Here is a 12069-nt window from a genome sequence, read left to right on the forward strand (position 1 = left end):
TGGGCCTTGATTTTTACTCTTGAGTTACATGCCAACCTATGGAAGCTTCTTCCCGCCACGGAATAAAAAAAAAAAGAAAGAAAAAATAATTGCAACTTTTTTCCTCAAAATTCAGTTTTTTCTTACAATTGCACGTTTATATCTTACAATTCTGAGAAAAAAGTCAGAATTGTGAGATATAAATTCACAATTGCGTCAGTTAATGAATCGATTAATGAATCGAAACTCAGCACAATTTTTTTTCTTTCTTTTTATTAATCTGTTAATTATTTAAGAGAAATATATTTGCATATAGGACAATTTATTCCTTATATATATATATATATATATATATATATATATATATATATATATATATATATATATAGATGATAAAATGATAAAGAATGATAGAATGATAAAATAACGTTATTAACCAGTTAATGGTAATTTTAAATAAGCATTTCTGTTCAGAATGATTAAACTTGATTTAGTTTTGTTCCTATTAAATTTTTCTTCATCTCTGTTTTTTTGTTTTCATTCTTTGAATCGGTTCAAAGCCCTGACCAGACCTCAACAAATCCAAGCAACAATAAGTTTCAAAAACCCATAAGTTTTTCAAAGACATTCGGCCTACAAAACAAACTAAATATGGTCTGTTCTTGGTTTTTCCTCTTATTCTGCCCTCATAAAAGAGTTCCCCTTCTTCGGCTAGGCAGGCAGCTAACTCCTTCCACAAGAAAGTTGAACTTATTTCTAATAAGCACCACTAATAAGCACCACCACTTCAAATACAAGTAAAACAGAGTAAAACTGAAATACAGAAAAAAAATACGTTTCCAAAGACTGTAATTAAATAAACGTAAAGATTAACTGAATATAATGCAGTGATGATCTAGATGCATGTGACATTAAAAATAATCTCTCTAAACATCAAATTTATCCTAAAATAATGTCACCAATTCCAAACATAAGATGATTCAAGCCGTTATGCATTACTAGGGGGCGATTGAGTCATTGAATCATTCAAAGAACCGATTTAATCACAAAACTGATCCATCAGGATGGAAACCTCACTACTGTGTTGCTCAGTTGTAGATTCAGCTTTGAGATAGTTTGGAATTAGTCAGTATTAGCATGGCTGTGAACACCATTCTTCTCATGTAATATTGCAAATGCATTTTTGTCTGGTTACATTTTTTTTAGAACATGCAATAAGGATTCCGAAAATCCCCTTTGACAATCTGAATTCAGGAGAACAATAGATTTAGAATGTTTATTTAGCCTATGGACTGTCTATTATTTAGTATTGTGTAAAAGAAGTCTATATTGCCCTCAGATGCTGTGGCCTCTGTATGAATCGGGTTATGAAATCATTACGTCTGCAAATCTGAGTCCATTCATTTTGCAGTTAAATGAATCATATTTATATTCAACTGACATCCTTTTGTACATGCTTACGCAAGTCTGTGTGTCTGTGCAGGTGTGTTAGAGTCATAATGTCTGTCACCTCACTGAAGTTTTATTCAAGATGTAGCCACTTTCATTATATTTACAATACAGTCAGGATTCAATGCAATCATAGAATACAAACAAGAAAAGAAAAAAAAAAAGTCATTTTTTATTCACTGTTGTGCATTAATTCCACTCTCTCTTATCCAAACTCGATTTGCTTCTCCTCAAAATCCTACTTGACGAAAGTACTACTTTTAAAGACTACTTTTAACTTGATTTAAAAATCATATACACATCATACTGTATACGGGACATTGTGTAGGTTGTGCGGTATATACATTGCACTAGAATGGATTCTTATTCTCACAGCGAACGTTAGGTTCAAGATAGTTTGTAAAGTGGTTTAATAGTAATCATAATTGACGTTGGCCCCGTGTCTGTAGGAACTGGGGTCCTGTTGGCTCATTGGTGCATTCTCATCATGATGATGCTGCCGGCCCTGGTCATTTGATCTGGCCTGGTCCATCCAATAGGAGAGATCAGTCTCAAGTCTCTGGAAATACATAAATGTTGAATGAGAGCAGATATTACACTCTTTGGGAAAGGTTACATTTGGGCTTTTTTTGCGCAGACACAACAAAAATTGACAGCAAATTAATGAGGAAAGAGGAGGAATGGAATCAATACACACTGCAGACCAGACTCACACTCAAAGTGTCACAACTAAACATGTCACATGCACTTACAGTCACATGGCTCAGATTCAGACCCAGATATTATATATACAGTACAGTCCAAAAGTTTGGAACCACTAAGATTTTTAATGTTTTTAATGTCTGCTCACCAAGGCTACATTTATTTAATTAAAAATACAGTAAAAAACAGTAATATTGTGAAATATTATTACAATTTAAAATAACTGTGTACTATTTAAATATATTTGACAAAGTAATTTATTCCTGTGATGCAAAGCTGAATTTTCAGCATCGTTACTCCAGTCTTCAGTGTCACATGATCCTTCAGAAATCATTCTAATATGCTGATCTGCTGCTCAATAAACATTTATGATTATTTTCAATGTTGAAAACAGTTGTGTACTTTTTTTTTCAGGATTCCTTGATGAATAGAAAGTTCAAAAGAACAGCATTTATCTGAAATACAAAGCTTCTGTAGCATTATACACTACCGTTCAAAGGTTTGGGGTCAGTAAGAATTTTTATTTTTATTTTTTTGAAAAGAAATTAAAGAAATGAATACTTTTATTCAGCAAGGATGCATTAAATCAATCAAAAGTGGCAGTAAAGACATTTATAATGTTACAAAAGATTAGATTTCAGATAAACACTGTTCTTTTGAACTTTCTATTCATCAAATAATCCTGAAAAAAAATATTGTACACAAATATTTTGTACAATTTTACACATTAAATGTTTCTTGAGCAGCAAATCATCATATTAGAATGATTTCTGAAGGATCATGTGACACTGAAGACTGGAGTAACGATGCTGAAAATTCAGCTTTGCCATCACAGGAATAAATTACTTTGTGAAATATATTCAAATAGAAAACAGTTATTTTAAATTGTAATAATATTTCACAATATTACTGTTTTTTACTGTATTTTTAATTAAATAAATGTAGCCTTGGTGAGCAGAGGAAACTTCTTTTAAAAACATTAAAAATCTTAGTGGTTCCAAACTTTTGGACTGTACTGTATATATATATATATACATACATATGTGTGTGTGTGTGTGTGTGTGTGTGTGTGTGTGTGTGTGTGTGTGTGTGTGTGTGTGTGTGTGTGTGTGTGTGTGTAAAATTGTTGAATCATTTACTCATCAAACTTATGACCTTCTTTCTTCCATCTAACACAAAAGGAAAAATTTTGAAAAATTACAAAGAATGAGGACTCAAGCTTCAAAAAGGACACAAAAGCACCATAAATGTATCATAAAAGTAGTCAACAAGACTTAAAGGATTAGTTCACTTTAAAAATTAAAATTAACCAGACTGCCTTCCGTATTCAACGTATATGCAGAAAGTGTAAACCTCTTGCAGTTCACAAAGCTTACGCTACGCGCATGTCCTGATATTGCTGAGTTAGATGTGTTCCTGGGTCAACATATTTTGTTGATCCTGGAACAACATTCTAGTCTGAAAATTTAATCTTAACCCTATTCCTACCCCTAAACCTAACCCTACCCAAAAGTTATCCCAAAAATCAGTGGGAAATGATAGATGAATAACACTGATGTAGAAGCACCAATTCATGATTTTAAGTCTAAACTTGACATAATCTGTAAACTTGTCCCACAAATCTGATTGGTTGATTTGAATGTTGTTCCAGGATCAACAAAAATTTTGACCCAGGAACATGTTGAACTCAGCAATATCAGGTTATGCACGCTACGCCATGCGCCTTCTCTATTAAACTTACGGAATAAAGTGCAATTGACGCGACGCCAGTTTACGCTTTCTTCGTAACTTGAATACGGAATGCGGTCTGGCGCAAGTTCATAACTTTATTAAATATGGCTATTTTTTTACACAAAGGCATTGCTTTGCTTCAGAAGGCCTTTATTAACACTCCGGAGCCATGTGGAGTACGTTTATGATGTATGGATGTGGATGGAAGCACTTTCTTCAGCTCATACTCATTGAACCCTATCACTGCCATTATAAAGCTTGGATGTGTCAGGATATTTATTAATATATTTCCGATTGTCTCCATCATAAACAAGAAAGTCATATACACCTAGGATGACTTGAGGATGAGTAAAAGTTAGGCTAATTTTCATTTCAAAGTGAATTAATCCTTTAAAGTGCCCCTATTATACTTTTTCGGAAATTACCTTTCATGTAGTGTGTAATATAGCTGTTTGTGAATGTAAATGCTTCAAAGATCAAAGTGCATTATTAATGGAGTCATTGTCTTCTAAAAGAAAGAACCAATTCTGAACTGCTTGGATGGAGTTGTCAGTAATTCCAGTCTTACTTCCTGCATTAACCTAGTGTTGAAACAAATTTGCATAATTACAGCCTATGGTCTTCACTGGCTTTCTGCAAAACATCTTCTTTGACCATATGCGTAATTTGGGGATGGGCCATTGACCAATGAGAACAGAGTATGCTTTCAGAAAGGAGGGGTTTAGAGAGACTAAATCCTTTATTGAACCGTTTCAGACACTGAGAGAAAAGAGCTGATGCTGCAGTGTATATTTTGAGAAAATTATTTTAGACACAGTTTAGACGCATGTAAACCTATTGCTGGAGACCTATAAAACAAAATTAGGAACCAGCATAACAGAAAGGCTTTAATTCCAGGTCTTCTGAATTAATGCATTATTCTTTTGTGAGGAACAATTGTAATTGTATTATAGGGTATGTTTACACAACAACACGTACAGACCACAAAGTTCACACAAATCTAAAACGCTGTATTATGCATGCCAGACCAGTAGTTAGCAATGTCACTTTGTAAAGAAACACTACGCGCCTACAAACTGAACACATAATATGCATGCGAATTACATCACCACAAACTCACGTTTTTGTAGTTTACACTAATTGACATCCAGTGGTTATATCAAAATTTCAGTGTGAATATTTAATGCACTTTGAAATAAAAAGATGAGGCATATGATAGCTTTATGCTAACTGACATCATTTGAGTGATTACTGTTTTACTCACTGCCTCATCATAGCCCATGTACATGAATTGCTGGATCCACTGCTGGACGTCGGGGCGGCTACGGTCCCACACATTTCTCTTAGTCCTGTGAAGCTCTGACAGAAACTGTTTAGCCTTGGACTGCGACACTGCGATCTGTGCTTTAGGCCTGGCTACCAGCTCCTTTGCTGTGTAAAGAGAACAGGAAAACATTCAAGGTCAGAGTCATAGGCACGTCCTGATTTTGTCAGGACGTCCTGATCACGTCCAGTTAGACACGTTCCTGGGTCAACATATTTTGTTGATCCTGGAACAACATTCCTGTGCAAAAATATAATATCCCTACCCCTAAACCTAAGCCTACTCATAAGGTATCCCTAAAATCAGAGGGAATGATTGATGAATAACACTGATATAGAAGCACCTAACCCTGGTTGTCCTTCAAATCTTGATTGGAATGTTGTTCCAGGATCAACAAAAGGTCTGATCCAGGTGAAATCAGGTTCTGCAAGTTGGAGATCACAGATGCTTCCCATCTGATTCAAAACTATTTAAACAGACCAGGAGATTTTAAATGCTTAGTTCAACCAAAAATCAATTACTCACTCACATGTCGTTCCAAACTCATAAGACTTTCGTTCATCTTGAGGACACAAAAGAAGACATTTTTAATGACATCAGAGAGATTTCTGCTCCTCCACTGAAAGTCTATTCACCCAAAATGTTCACAAAGAGTAAAAAAATCCATATATGAATCAAGTGGTTTAATCTAAGTTTTCTGAATAAACACAATCACTTTATACGATGAACAGATTTCATTTGGCTTTTATTCACATATAAACATTGATCAGCGAGTACAAATGTAACGGATGTAGGCCGGTAAGAGCTGTGCATGTAAACCTCACTCCTCTGATCACAAGACCTCTTTGTTAGAGCGCCCGCCTCCCATGGTGGAGACCCGGGTTTGAGTCCCGCTTAGAGCGGGGCGAGTAGGACCTGAGGGATTGCATTGGTGCCGTGACCCGGATGGGAGTGAGGTTTAGGGGGTGAGTGTAACGGACGTAGGCTGGTTAAAGCTGTGCGTGTAAACCTCACTCCCCTGATCACAAGAGGCGCTCTAGCGACTGACACTAGAGACTGCGGTCTTTAGCCTCCTTGTTAGAGCGCCCGCCTCCCATGGCGGAGACCCGGGTTTGAGTCCCTCTTAGAGCGGGCGGTTCGAACAAGAGGGGTTACACATAGAACACTTAGATTTGGTAAACAGTAGTTCAAGCATGTTTGCTTGATGTGCAACAACCAATAAGGTTCATTCTCGTGTCACGCCAGCATGTTTGAGCTTCCGCAATAGAGTGCATCAGGGATGACGCATTTTTGTAGGCAAAACCCGGAAGCGAGTTAGCATTTTAGGACTTCCGGTTCCAACGCCGTAAAGTCTATGGGTTTTTTTAATATGTTTTTGCTAAATCGCCTGAAATAAGGTCTGTGGTTAACAAAGCCTCTAAATACTTTCACGTTTTGATCTATGACATAAAACACACCAGTTATAACCCACTTGTTTTTTTTTTTTTAAACTTTTACTATGTCTTAAAATCGGCGGTTGCTAACAAATTGCTAAAAGGGACTACTTCCTTTGGTGGGGACTTTAGACGTCATCATTAAAAACAGGACATTTGGACAGCATTTCTCATGAAAAAGTGGATAAGTATTCATAACAGCACAGATCATAATCAGCGAGCATGTTTCTAAATAAAGTTGTTTTCTAAATAAACTTTGAGGACGCTTGGTGGTGGTGACGTTGATCCGCGACCATGGTGTGCTGTAGTCCGTTTATAGCCTACTGTTAGCTTTTTATATCTGACGACTTTATTTAGGCTTCAAAATCTTGATAGACAAAACGTGTAAGTGTCATAACCCTTTGTTAAACACAGAGCTTATTTTCTGCAATTTTCCAAAAGTCTATGGGAAAAATGCATAGGCTTTCAATCGAGGGAACCCGTGCGCCGCTAACTTCCAGGTTGGCCTACAAAAACACGTCATCCCTGAGGTACTCTATGGCCTCACATGTTAAGCAAGTACAGCTGAGCTTCCATTTACCATATATGAGTACTCTATTTACGTTCACTGATCAGTGTTTATATGTGAATAAAAGTCAAATAAAATCTATTCATCATATAAAGCATTCATGTCTCTTCAGAAACCAATCGATTCTTATGGACTTTTGGGTGAATTGACTTTTAATTGGGGGATCAGAAACTTTGGGGATTCAGAAATCTCAGATTTAATTAAAATATCTTCATCTGTGTTTCAAAGATGGAATAACATGAGGGTGAGTGATGACAGAATTGTCATTTTTGGGTGAACTAACTCTTTAACCCTAGAATGCATAAAGGGGGTCAAACTGACCCGATATGCTGTGATTTTTAAAATATTTTATCAATGACAACATTTATTTGAAATTCCATGAATGCTTCAAAAACTTGTTTCTGATCCTCATCAATGTCATTTTCCTATTTCTAGGTGATAGTATGGGGGCATTTTTGTATCACCCCAAGAATGCATTAAGGGGGTCAAACTGACCCGATATGCTGTGATTTTTAAAATATTTTATCAATGACATTTTTGTATCACCCCAAGAATGCATAAAGGGGGTCAAATTGACTTGTATTAATTTCCTGTGGAATTTTGAGTGAGCACAGTATTTTTAGATAGTTTTGGTAAAAAAAAAAAAAAAAAAAAAAAAAATATTACTTATTTTCTTTAAACTTAAAACTCTACCTTCAGTTAAACTGCTAACAGTGATTGTAAATTAATTGCCTAAATTATTACATTATTTGCTAATTGCATTCTTTAAACTGTAATGTTGACATGCATTCTCTGTAAAGCTGCTTTGAAATGATATGTATCGTGAAAAGCGCTATACAAATAACTGTGAATTGAATTGAATTGAATTAAAACTTTATGAATTACAAAATTGGTAATGAGTTTGCCTCAGACACCAACCCCGTGTCTGAATATGCTATAAAGTAGGTGAAAAGCAGCATGTGAAATGAGTAGTATGTCTGAATTCACGGTATTCATAAAAAAGTATCCGGATGATGTACTACTTCCGCCACAATTCTGAAGTTCACAAAGGATACTTTACTACTCAGAGAGTATGATTTCAGATGCAGATGAGTGGAGAAAGGACAGCTGAAGACCCAAACAAAGGAAGAGGTGCAAACTCTGCCTAAACGTTATGCTTAGAAAGGTACAAATCTCATGTGAAATGTTCTCTGTATCTGAAAATATCATTTTCATGGTCTGTGAGTAATGTGGCAAGTGAAGGTTCAGACTTGAATATACTCTACAGAAGATCTAAATTAGTTTAAGAAAAAAAATACAACTGCATTTTAAAAAGAATAAATTATATATTTTGTAATGCACAAGTAAATAGGACAAATAAACATGTTTGATATATTTAACCATTTGTGTATCATTAATTATTTTAATTATTTCAAGTTTTTAAAGAAAACCATTAATTCGAATATTGGTCATTTTGACCCCCTTCATGCATTTGTGTAGGTTTTTTCATGCATTCTAAAAGAGCAGGCCCCAGATCAGTTTAAAAGAGAAGCATGTGTTTTAAGCACAGAGGATGATAACAGCCTAAAGCGACAGCACCCCTGCCCAATTATCTTGCTCTGACGATGACACAGAGAGACTCTGACCTGATCTACAGCCCAAAGCTTCCACACCTTCATGTTATAAATATCTGCAATGTCTTTAGTTTATAATCATCCATGTTATCTTCCCTTGGAACATATCAGCCATCAATCTCTGTCAGTTTTGGAGGTCAGAAGCTGATGGGGAATTCTGGACAAGTGTGAAGAAATTGATGGAGGAAAAGGCATCAGGAGGGCATCAGGCTATAATTAAAGATTTATGGTAAATGACTAAACCGCTGGCATGATGGGCAGGGTGTGATTAGGTGGAATATGCTGATAGAATGAGAGAGTTAATAAATCATATATCATTAACCAGTAAAATGTTTAAAATTAAAGCTGTCATAATCTCACCATCTCGTTTCATGAGGATCCTGTGAAGTCTACTCTCAGATGAACCACCTAAAACAAGCAAACAATGTTGTTTAAATATATTGAAATTAGATCACATTGATTTATATCATAAATATAAGCCCGATATTCAATAAGACTGTAAGTAATTTCATAAATGGTGTGATCAGAGTATTTATGAATACCACAGCTGTCTGTCTCTCTTTGCCTTCTTTACCCACTGTAAAGTAACAGTAGATTTATCTGTAATATCAATATCAGTTGTGTCAGCTTAATATGCATAAAAAGCTTCAGAACACATAAGACATTCTGTAAACCAGTGGTGCAACCGGCATTCCTGCAAAGTTCAGCTCCAACACAACTGTTCAGCACAACTGAACCAACTAATTAAGATCTCAGGAGCACTTGATAATTACAGACGGGTGTGATTGATCAGGGTTGAATCTGAACTCTGCAGGTAGGTTGATCTTCATGGGGCCAGTTGTTCAAAAGTAATCTGATTGGATTTCAGCTATCAGATTGGATCAAATCTGGAAAATGTGTTGTTCAAAAGGAGACGGATTAGATAACAAAATCCAATCTTGGTTTTGATCTGGATAAAATCATCAGTTTGTGTTGTTCAAAGTAAGATTGGGATATCTTTGATCCAAAACATCTGGATTATACTGATCTCATCAGAAGGGTGGATTTCAGGAGCAAAAATGTAATAACATTTTAAAACTGGTCAAAAAATACAAAATTTTTATCATATAATATAGGCTACATAATATACAAACACACACAGTAATAAATTAGAAGTAGACATTAGGCTACATATTTAGCCTTTCGATAACCTTCTGTAAAATAAAATTGACATTTTGGCGCTATAAAATAATCCCCAAACAGCTGTAAATACAGTATCAAACAAAAATATTATATTTGTTTCAAAGTGTTTTTTTGTTTGTTTGTTTTTTATCACTGTTTGTAAACTACATCATAAGAGATGAACCAATCAAAAGTTGCTTGTGAGTGAACGCAACGTTTCTCGGGTGAACGCTACGCAAAACATTTTTTTTTTTTTTCTCCATCTCATATTCTTTCTATCACCATGTCCCTTCAGGTGCTCCATAGAGCACTAGTAATCCAGATTTGGTCATCTAAAAAAGTGTATATCTGGATCAGGGTGATCCAATTTTGCTTTGAAAAACCAGCACAAAAGTACAATGGATTACATGATCTTGGACAGCAAAACATGGGATTTCCAGATCCAGATCATTCTGATCCAGATTAAACTTTTTGAACAACTGGCCCCTGGAACATGATTGGGCACCCCTGCTGTAAACAACAGGACAAAATCTTCCTGTAGGGGGCACTGAAATTGCTTGCATTGCACAAGTGATTACTTGAGCCAATCAAAGTTTAACAGCCAGTACATTCTTTCTTAAATGGCCAATGGCTATGAAACTTGGTGTATACATGCAGCATATGATGCTGTGTCTATATAAACAACTGAAATAATCTGAAATCAGAAACACGCCAAATTTCATAAATTTGTTGTGCAATATTAAAGATGTGCAACTGTGATTTAGAAAGTTTAAATTTACCAAATAATCAACCATGTACATCATTTACAGCATCTGTACTTTCAAATTTTGCTATTTTGTTTCTCCACGCATGCTTGATCCCTGATAATTGCAGCTTGATGCTGAATTAATGTTTCTGTTAACAAATTCCCTTGTAATACACTGTGGAGTTGATGTTACAAAAGGAATATTTTTCAATTTTGAAACATTTCCATTTAAATAGAAAATTTAAAATAATATACTGTTTTTGTTTGTTATTGTATGCTCAATGAAATGTTGTAAAAGTAGTTGTAAATCTATTAAATTGTAAATATGTCCAGCTCTAAAATGCAATGCATCCATATCCTTACTAAATTAAACTAATGATAACTGAATAAAGAACATATTAAACAAATAAGTTTTTTTTTTTTTCTGACAAAATAACTAGTTATTAAAAAAATAAAAAAACAACCCTAAATCATGGGGCACAGTTACTCATGCATTGTAAAACACTGTTGAGTTCAAAGTCTAACATTTTACAGAGTTTCAGGCCTTTACATTTGATCTCACTTCACAAAACCTGTTTATAAGGCTTGTAAGTTCACCACAACCTCCTTAACTAATGAAGCCACTTCTGAAATGTGGCATCTGAGAGCCCAAACACACTATGGAAAGCCTTAAATGACATACCTGAAGGTGAGCAGACGGACAGGACGCTTATGAGAAGGACGGCTTGCACACAGAGGCTGTGGAGTGACATGCTGTTGTTCTGTCAGCTGTGGCTGCACTGCGTGCTGGAGAAGGATTTGGTCTGGGGTGAGATGAGTGACAAGGTGCCATCCTGGACGAACAGGCAAACATTCCTACAGGCGACCTGTTAGCGCTTGTGGAGGAATGTGTACAGGAAGCCAGCAGAAAGCCCCCTACAAATACCACAGTGTGCATGATGTTTGATGTGTGAGTGGTTTGATTGCTTGTACCAGTTGTTTCAAGGATGTTTTCAAGGTTTTTAAAGGGGTGGTTGATTATTTCACTTTTTTAAACTTTAGTTAGTGTGTAATGTTGCTGTTTGAGCATAGGGAGATATTTTCCTTTAAAGAATTCTGTTTAAGGACTACAACAAGCTTCTTCCTGGGTTGGCGACATCACTTACCCCAAAATTTACATAAACCCTGCCACCAAGAACACACAACAAAGGGGGCGGGGCCATGTTGGGCTGCTTTAGAGAAGAGGAAGAGTTGTTGTAGTAGAGTGTTGTTGTCATGCCGTCATTTTACGCCGGACTGCTTCACAAACGAGGGTCAATTCAACACAAAAGATGAACATGACGGCACATGCTAGTGGATGAGTTGAATCAACTCCACAGCAACTG

The 12069-nt window shown here is 35.7% G+C and overlaps 1 protein-coding gene across 1 annotated transcript; it reads right to left on the reverse strand.

Annotated features, from left to right (window-relative positions):
• Nucleotides 1-1479: 1479 nt before the first annotated feature.
• Nucleotides 1480-11541, reverse strand: ecrg4b (ECRG4 augurin precursor b). Its single transcript, XM_048200522.1, has 4 exons — nt 11388-11541; nt 9160-9207; nt 5126-5292; nt 1480-1987 (listed from the first exon to the last, which is right to left on the reverse strand). The coding sequence occupies exons 1-4, from the start codon at nt 11455-11457 to the stop codon at nt 1838-1840; spliced, it is 435 nt and encodes a 144-aa protein (XP_048056479.1). The 5' UTR covers nt 11458-11541; the 3' UTR covers nt 1480-1837.
• Nucleotides 11542-12069: the final 528 nt, after the last annotated feature.

The sequence above is a fragment of the Megalobrama amblycephala genome, linkage group LG8 (assembly GCF_018812025.1).
Source record: "Megalobrama amblycephala isolate DHTTF-2021 linkage group LG8, ASM1881202v1, whole genome shotgun sequence".
Classification (NCBI taxonomy): domain Eukaryota; kingdom Metazoa; phylum Chordata; class Actinopteri; order Cypriniformes; family Xenocyprididae; genus Megalobrama; species Megalobrama amblycephala.

What these genes read in the sequence shown, in the direction of transcription:
- ecrg4b (XM_048200522.1), bottom strand. Translation starts at nt 11,457, where the DNA reads ATGTCACTCCACAGCCTCTGTGTGCAAGCCGTCCTTCTCATAAGCGTC. An exon ending in GTCCGTCTGCTCACCTTCAG is followed by an intron (nt 9,208 to 11,387) that starts GTATGTCATTTA and finishes TGCTTGTTTTAG; the next exon opens with GTGGTTCATCTGAGAGTAGA. An exon ending in ACATGGGCTATGATGAGGCA is followed by an intron (nt 1,988 to 5,125) that starts GTGAGTAAAACA and finishes ATGTATTTCCAG; the next exon opens with AGACTTGAGACTGATCTCTC.